Source organism: Prosopis cineraria, unplaced genomic scaffold, assembly GCF_029017545.1.
Source record: "Prosopis cineraria cultivar Desert tree isolate PC_DT_omini unplaced genomic scaffold, ASM2901754v1 PC1, whole genome shotgun sequence".
Taxonomy (NCBI): domain Eukaryota; kingdom Viridiplantae; phylum Streptophyta; class Magnoliopsida; order Fabales; family Fabaceae; genus Prosopis; species Prosopis cineraria.
In genome coordinates this window covers 47,043,846-47,052,762 of record NW_026555332.1, presented here as the reverse complement: position 1 = coordinate 47,052,762, position 8,917 = coordinate 47,043,846, and the positions used below count along the sequence as shown (strand labels likewise).

The 8,917-nt window shown below is 35.9% G+C and overlaps 1 protein-coding gene and 1 non-coding gene across 2 annotated transcripts; one reads left to right on the top strand and one right to left on the bottom strand.

Moving 5' to 3' along the window:
- Window positions 1–1,268: 1,268 nt before the first annotated feature.
- LOC129303727 (uncharacterized) lies at window positions 1,269–6,439 on the top strand. Its single transcript, XM_054943226.1, has 14 exons — window positions 1,269–1,844; window positions 2,018–2,093; window positions 2,177–2,266; window positions 2,348–2,392; window positions 2,683–2,763; window positions 3,162–3,258; window positions 3,521–3,579; window positions 3,806–3,916; window positions 4,021–4,160; window positions 4,253–4,292; window positions 4,424–4,486; window positions 4,560–4,750; window positions 5,264–5,749; window positions 6,114–6,439. Exons 1-13 carry the CDS (start codon window positions 1,417–1,419, stop codon window positions 5,742–5,744), a joined length of 1,902 nt encoding a protein of 633 aa, XP_054799201.1. The 5' UTR covers window positions 1,269–1,416; the 3' UTR covers window positions 5,745–5,749; window positions 6,114–6,439.
- Window positions 6,440–6,854: 415 nt separating this feature from the next.
- TRNAY-GUA (transfer RNA tyrosine (anticodon GUA)) lies at window positions 6,855–6,942 on the bottom strand. Its single transcript is given in 2 exon segments — window positions 6,855–6,890; window positions 6,906–6,942. It is a non-coding gene; the product is annotated as a tRNA-Tyr (tRNA).
- Window positions 6,943–8,917: the final 1,975 nt, after the last annotated feature.

Here is an 8,917-nt window from a genome sequence, read left to right as displayed (position 1 = left end):
TACTAAAGTAACATTATGGGTACTTATACAATGATTGATCAACCTTCTTAAAAATTCACCTGAAAATATTTTTTGTTTATATCAACGAAAAAATGGTCAACTTTTACTTGGGTGTTAGTTAAACTGTCAATGGTTAAGGGATTTAATGAATTGGTCACTTTTACACCAATTTTAATAATGTTATGAGTATTTTTATCTTTTTTTTTCGCTTTAAGCTACTAGGTGTCCTTGATTGACTGCATCGTGGGAATTTTCCTTCCTTTTAGTCCACATTAGTAAAAATTAACACGTGACATGTATAGTCAATATTTAACGCCAAAAACTAATGCCATTAAAGCAAAGTTAACGGTTTGGTCACTTCTACACCACTCATGTAACGTTATAAGTATTTATGGCCCTTTTCCTCACTTTATGATACTGGACGTCCCTGACCAACTACTTTATGTGTAAATTTACCCTTCAACCCTTGATTTATCTTGAACATAACAGCATAATTTGTCTCAAATAACACATGCAGCTCATCATTGAGAATAATTTTCCTTTTGTTGTTAGTCTTGGAAATTGTTCTTCTCGGTGTAAGCCCACGGATGCTTCACAATTTAAGTACAACCATATCATCAATTATTAATCTTTCCAGGAACATAAAAATAAGTAAAATTAATGACAAGCTTCAAAAGTATTAATGTGAACCTTAGTCTTTAGCAATAATGATTGGCCAATAATAACATGCCGATGCAGTTTAGGGGTGGGGAAAAGTGAGGAGGTTAATGAAGGGGAGTGAAGAGCAGGTGAGAAAAGGGATTTAACGTTAATGCACTCTTTGTTCAATTTAGAAGAAGTGGAGGAAAAAAGGTGTTTTAATGATTTTTATTTAGTTCAAGAGAGGAGGAATGACAGCTAATTATAATATGACTTGTATACTTTTACGTTATTTTACTCATTTTCTTTTACAGAAAAGGTATTGATATTAGTTTTTTTTTAATTTAAAAATCTCTTATCTCATCTCTTTATGATATTCAACTAGAAATTTTTTTAAATAAATTTTGGTAATATTTTTTCAAAATTATTTGATTAAGTTTAACAAATTATCTTATTAATTTTAAATTAAAGACTTATATTTAGCAATTAATAATAGATAATCGACGGCAGTCAAAGTAACGTCATGTTTTTATTTAATTAAAACAATGATATTTAAAATATAATAAACTTAATAAGAACATTTATAAAATTTGTCTCCTCCAAAAACCTTTAAATGAGAGAGGAGAAAAATAAGAGTAGGGGAGGGGGGAACAGAAAATTTCCATACCCCTTCAGTTTTTCCAACCTTCTTCCTCGCCTTTCCATCCGTCCGCTCCAAAAATCCCCGTCCAAACCAAGTCTGTAACTGAGTCTGGTCCTTCACTGTGTACTCCTGTCATGCCGGATTCTTACGATTTCTCCCAGTACGAGGATGTTGAAGTATTAGCGGCACAAATATCTGAAAACGAAGGGGAATCTACTGCCAGCGGAGAAGTAGAGGACGATGATGACGAGGAGGACGAGGACGAGGACGATGATGAAGACGAGGCCGAAGAGTATATCCCACTTGTACAGTCTCCTAGGGCATCACAGGGCGTTTCTTCTGCCTCCAATCAACATGATACCATAATTCAGGTTCCGGACGATTGCGTTGAAGAAGAGGGAAACAAACGGCGGAGGACTGAAGGAGGAGAAACGTGTTCCTCTTTGATAACCGGGAGCGCCAACAGTACTAAAGGGAATGAGTGGAACCGTGCTGACATTGATGGCTTGTTTTGCCCCATTTGCATGGATGCTTGGACCAATGACGGCGAACATCATATCTGGTGCAAAGCCATCAGAGCCTCTTTATAATTGATTTTTATTCAATATTATCCTATCCTTTTTCTGATATGTGACGTTCAAGCACATTTGTTTATAACTTCATTCCTGTTCGACGATGTTCGGCATATATTGGCTGCTTTTCATTTAATACCTTTTTTCTGTCGCATGAATTCAGCTGTCTTCCGTGTGGGCACATGTATGGTATGTCTTGCATCAAAAGATGGCTTCAACAACGAAAAAATTCTGGGAAGGTAGTTGTCTGTTCTGGCTGTAAAACTTTTAAAAAGCAGCATACAAAACCTATAACGTTCTTTTGTTTGCACTTTTCTTTTAGTGTCCACAATGCAACAGGAAATGTGCATTGAGGGATGTGAGGAAACTCTATGCTTCACGTGTACTTGCTGCTGATGAAGAGTCGCAGAAGGTCGTGTTAATTTTACGTGTGTATAACATTAAAATAGACTTTGGAGAATTAATTTGTTTGATGAGTCATCTATGTTTGCAGAAAATTCGGTCGCTTGAGGCTAGATGTGCTATTCTTGAACGCAAGGTATGGTGCCAAAGAAAGTTTTGAATTTAATTGCTTAGAATATTTACCTTTATTTACAAAATGGAAAAAAAGTGTTTTTCTGGGCGGCTTGTCATTTTTTTGAGGATCTCCTCTCTGTATGCTAAAAGGTTTTCCTCTCTTCTCCCTTCTCACCCACCATAAAAAGAAAACGTTATGTTCTGTCATTGTGCCCTGGCAATAGGGGGCATGGACTTTACTAGAATATGCTGCTATATTTCTATTACTGTTGATTATCGTAGTGGATTGAGCTGTGAGAGTTATGTCCTTAGGGCTCGGACTGGTACAAGAAAGAAGCAGCATGGCAGAAAAAAGAAGCTCAATTGCATCTTGAAGTTAAGAAACTTACGGAGGTATCTTTCAACTGATTATTTTCTGTCAAACTTTTGACTACAGTCCAACCGTCTTTTTCTGTTGCCCAGACACATAACACTCCTGATAAGTTTTTTCACTGTCGTTTACTACACCTGGAAACAAGTATTTTGCATTCTCCAGTTCTTATGCACTTTCATAGATCATAGTCATGCTGCTCTAACAAGTCTTCTCGTGTGGCCTAAGCCTTTGACAATTGGATTTTATAAATTGAGGTAACGTGCTTTAGGATGATGCTAGACAGATATACTCAAGTAATATGAATTCATGAATACATGACGAGTTGGTGCAATTGATGTTGGTTTTTCTGTTCAGATCCTTCTCGATGTTTGTGTTTGTGACTTGAATTGTTTTTACTGATTAAACTCTGATCCTCCAGAGAAATGCATATTTGGAGCAGCTGATACAAGATATGGATAGAAGACAAACTAGTGCCATGGGGGCAATTGGGAATTGTCGATGGAGATCTGAATCAAGTAATCATTGTTTTGAATAAAGGATCTTCTATTGAAGATCCTCTAGTCTTATTTTCCTCTTTTTTTTTTAAAATAAAAAACCTCCAGCATAATATTTTTGTTTGGATTGACAAATTGGCAGCATTTGTCAAGTTATTTCCAAACATGCATATCTTTTCCTCCCAAAGTTTTAAACTTTTAATTAATGCCATAGCTTGTGCAAAGCCCCTTTTATTTCCAATTGATTGGACTTATTTACTCTAGTTCAAAAAATATTCTGTAGAACATGGCTTTGGCGCAAAAATATATGGGAAAGGACATTGTTGCAATTTTGAATTGCAGGTAAGGCAGTATGACTTCACTCTCCTGAAGTCAGATGTATCCCTGCACCAACAAAGGACCAATAAATGTTTTAACACCTCTTGCTACATAAGAAGTGTCTTCTGTAGAATGTTATGCTATATTATAACTGTCACTTGTCAGCGAATGTATGTTTGCTTTCTTGTAGAACTTGGTTTTACTCTATCCAATACATAATTCATTGACATGGTTTTTTCAATCTTTGCAGAGAGAGTTTCAGCTGACCAGCGCACTTGTATTTGACGTAAATGCTTCTAATCAAATTTTGTTAATAGCACAAAGGCCAAAAGGGATAGGTGGACCTTACTTGCTAACTAAAGTAAGGTCTTTCAATTTTAAAATTTAAATGTGTTTTTATACATCTTTAGTATCTCCTCATGCAATGAGATATCTCTTTTAACTTCTGGAAACCTGGTTCTGCAGATGAGCTTGATACCTCCCTATGAGATGGAAGATATCTTGCTGCCTTCTGCTTCATGTGCTATTAAAGATCTCCATATTTCCCCTTTGAACAGTGACCTGGCCCTTTATGCTTCATTAGGAAGGAAATTATCGGTACTCAGGTAGGATCACATTAGGCATTATCTATTCATTATTTTTTCTTGCATGTAAAGAAAAGAAAATTCAGTCACTGTTGTAATTCTCGTTGTTACAGCATGGAGAGCAACAATGTTGTTGTTAATTATGATCTACAGGTAGAAGTTTAACCCTCTTATTTCTATCTAGTGCTAATAATAGATGTTGGTACTGGTTTAACATTCCTTATGCTTTGTGGTTGTATAACGTTTCTGTGCATGTACTCATCTTACTGGCATTCTGTTTTTAGGTTCCTGCTTGGTCATGTTCATGGGATCGCAGTAGTTCCCATTATGTATACGCTGGACTACAGGTCAGCACCTTGGTGTTGTATTAATTGGGAATAATAATTTTACAGACTGATTTTTCTTTATCTTTTTTTGCAGAATGGTTCTGTCTTGGAATTTGATTTGCGCCAAACTGCTGGCCCCATAAAATCCCAAAATGGGTTAACGAGCAACCCTGTTCATACTGTACAGTCTCTTGTACAAGATTCCAGTTTTCCTTCAGGTGTTAGAACAATTCTATCGGCTTCTGCGATTGGCCTGTGTCAGTGGAACATAGGCGCTGAAGAGAGGTAGGCTCTTACGTGTTATGTATATTTAGACTGAAGTCAATTTTATTTTTATTATCAATGCCTTATAAATATTCTGCTCAACTTCCCCCCTGCATATTCTATTTAGTAGAATTTGTGATTTGTTTAACTTTGACGGAGACAAATTCTGCTTTTTTTTAGTGAAGGTTTTTGTATTGGCAGTTTTTGTTTTGGTCCATCTTTGCATATTCCCTTTCTTTTTGTTCCCTCTGGTTTTTTGTTGGTTTTGACTGTAAAAGCAAAGAGTTCTTGTGAGTTATATATTCATTCTTTTTTTTTTAAGAAAAAACTTATTGCTGCTCTATCTGCATTTTGGAAACACACCTTGGTTTCATTATTAATCAGATTAGTGTGGATCCCTTGTTGGACTTTTCCAAACGAATCTTCGTTATGGCCCCTGATGATTTTGACAGCACTAATGTGGAATCTTCGTCATGTTCTGTATTTTTACAGTTATTAGCTTTGCTGATGGGTTTATGTATTTATTTTGTGAAGGCCATGTATGATTCCTGAAACTGGTAATCAAGGTGTTTGTATATCTCTTGCCTATTGCCCAAGCAGTGATGATGTTGTCATATCATACCGTCCCAAATTTGACATGTCCATTGATGGGTCTCTCTCTCAACCATCTCTCACTCCTTCCCAAGTTAAAGGACAGGGAGTCCAGGGCTCTCATGTTTTGTTCAAGAGACATGGTGGAAACCACTTTCAGCAGTTGGGTTCCTCATGTGCCAATGTAAGTAACATTCGACTTCCAAAATGTGTAATAATGGATATAGAGAGTGAGAGCCGATTGTTAGCAACTGGAGATGAACGTTCGTGTGAATTGGTCTTGCAAGAGTTGCCATCTTTTGGGGTTCTTCAGCGTTTGAAATTACCAGAGCATGCACGGGATCTGAAGTATTCACCTAATCATGGATTACTGGGGTGTTTAACTGGAAATTCATTGCAACTTTTCTGCACCAAACTCTCGTGAGAAAGGTAATTCTATATTATGATGCCTTGTTTTTTGGGGCCAAGGCAACTGCTGTATGCCTTTATCAGTGCATGACTGCAATATATAGTGAGGGAAGGAGGGGTCAGGAGCAGGAACACTCGTGGGTTGTTACTTTTGCCTTGGGAATTTCAGCTGTTACCACTAACTTAAACCTAATACCTAAACAATGATAGCATGGAATCACAAGATTGGGGGAAAAGTGTACTGTACAAATGGTCATGATCTAGTTTGTTTTAATTGCCACAATTTAGTGCTCGAACTTGTTTGCTTAATTGTTTTAATGATTTGATGTAGTTGTCAATTGTCACAATGCATATCAAGCTTACTGTTTAACCCTTCGTTTGGCAGGTTCCTTATCCTCAAAGCAATGATAGAAACGCTTCAAAATTTATTTCTGGGTGCGTATTTTGGCTGATTCTTTGGTTTGTCAGGCCATATTTATCCACTTTTGTTGGGATTCTTGTTTCCCATCACGTGTAATAGCTTGTTCATTCTTTTTGATCTTCTTGTCCCTCCTCCTACTTCAATCCCCCAAAAAATGTCACATTGGAGGTCTCTTGGGGAGCCTAAGGATGAATGTATTCAGGTTGTCAGGTTTTGTATCTGTGTATCTTTTTATTCCAAAATATGGTTCACTGCTGTAATTTTTTGTAATCAAAAGTTTACCGCTTTCATCATTGTTGTTATGAGCGGCTTGGAACTAAAGTCTGTAACAGGAGGTCGAAAAACTTGGAGAGTGCGTTTAACATGCCCTCGCCCTGTTGAAATTGAATTTTAGTATTGGTTGTGCTACAGAATGGATAGGCTTGTATAACTCGTGTTTAGAACATACAAGATCAACGTCCTACATCTTGCCGTGTAAGAGCTCTGAGGAATTTTAACGTGGCTGGGTATGGGTGACAGTAAAATGGTTTGCTAGAAATGATGATTTTGATCTGTGTTGTTTAAAGTGATAATAATAAAGTAAATTGGCTATGGGAAAGCTAGTCCCAGTGTGATTGCAGTCTGCGGTAACTTTTTATGGTTTCGTTGAGTTAGAGCTTGTCACTAGAATGGTCTCGTGATACGGGGAGAAAAAGAACAAAACGCTCCGACCTGCCGGATTCGAACCAGCGACCTAAGGATCGTCTGTTGATACAACTACAGTCCTCCGCTCTACCAACTGAGCTAAGGTTGGGTCATGAGAGGGTGGCACACAAAATATAATATATTTAAAAAATAATAAAATGACAAATTCCTTTTTAAAAGCCGGCACTACAGTAAATTAATTGGAGGGAAAATAAGAGAAAGAGAGATTTTATTAAATTTACTTTAAAAGAAATGGATAAATTAATTATAAAAATTTAATAAAGAAAAGGTTTGAGATAAAATATAATGAAAATTAATTAAAAGCTTTTAACCTTATTTTTATAATTTTTTAAAATTAAACTTGTTAAAATGTCACGTTCCGTCCTTTTCCTTCATTCTCTCTCCAATCAAACACATTGAATATGACAAAACTTACCGTCACTAATTATATATAACTTAACGTAATGTTCTCAGATCTCAATTCTCTAATAAAAAAATGGCTCGTGTATTCTTTTTTTATAATATAAAAAACTTTTGACATCCATTTAATAAAAAAGTAATAAAGCTAAAATGTTCGATTTTAATGTCCTTAATTTGTAAAGATATTTAATTTCCTTCCTTCCTTTTTATGGAAGTGATAAGAAGTAAGAACACTATTTTCCTTTCTTTTTTTTCCCCTCGTGGATTTTGTTCTTTTTCCTTGTTTTAACCGGGATGGAATGTTCTTGGATGGTAGCCAGCTAAACACAACACCTCCCTCAACCCATGCCATTCCAATCGCCATGAAACAGCAAAGCTTTTTCCTACGTACGAAACGTGGCAATAACGTTTGAGACTCTTGAGAGATGAGTCACATTACTTGTTGGTGCCATTCCTATTATCAAGTGCACTCTTTTTCATCCCATTTTTAATCGTACCCTTTTTATATGTCAGCAACAATCCTTTCCTTGTCACTAAATCTCCAAATGTCATTCTATACTCTTGTTTTAGCGAGCTCTATGGTGCCCGAGGACAGGCCCAAGTCCAACAAAGCCCAACACATCATAAGATACTCAAGATGGTATGGGGTAATAGGATGCAGATGAAAATAAACTATAATCACGTTTGGTTATTAAGATAAAACACAATATAATGTATTAAAAAAATTAACACAAAAATAAATTAAATCATTTGTTCTTCTCATGATAAGTATGATTAAATTCATTAATATATATTATAAATGTGGGAATCATCACACCCTTCAAAAATTTCATGAATTATAATTTTTAATCTTATGAATTAAATTATCACCTTCCTTTATGAATATAGGTCACTATTCTTTTTAATTATTTTATTTTTCTCTTTATTTTTTTAATACATGTCATTTTTTTAAGTAACCAAACGTGAGTTATAGATATTTTTGGTTCTGGCAACCAACTCAACTAAACTTTATTAAAAAAAAAAAGTTTAATTGAGTTAGTTGCACTGATAATAGGATTACACTGAATTTCAATCTATTTTCCTCTGCTCACCCATTTCTCTATCCCTACCTATGCTTGGCACGCATGGGAGAAAGGAATCTTTTAGGAGAAGTTTTAATTTTATCTTGAGGGAGACCAATGTTCTCGGGCCATGGGCCAACAACATTATTGTGACTAATCAAACATAACGTGTCATGATCAAAACTGTTCAGAGAATGTCAAATGCAGAGTAAAGGATACTAACAAGTTCTGAATTATATGATTAAATCTAACGGGTGTGGACAAACATTCCATCCTTTTATCTCCAATAATTTAAAAGCTCTCCACCAACGTCTCCGTTTGTTTGATCTGACCATCATCATCATCGGCCCCATTCCCGAAAGCATCTTCAACGGGCAATCATGCTCGTTTCATTATACAAAGAATGACATTTCCCTAATCCAATTAAAACAAGTAAGCGTTCCGGTCTTTGTGCTGTCACATTCTTCATATTCATAATTTCGTATTATCCTGCACCCATATCCTTAACCGTGTAGGCGCTCAAAAATTAAAGTTCAATTTTTTATCTTTGAGAGCTTGATGACATTAAACTAGTCAGCGTAGAAATGTAGATGGCGGGATGCG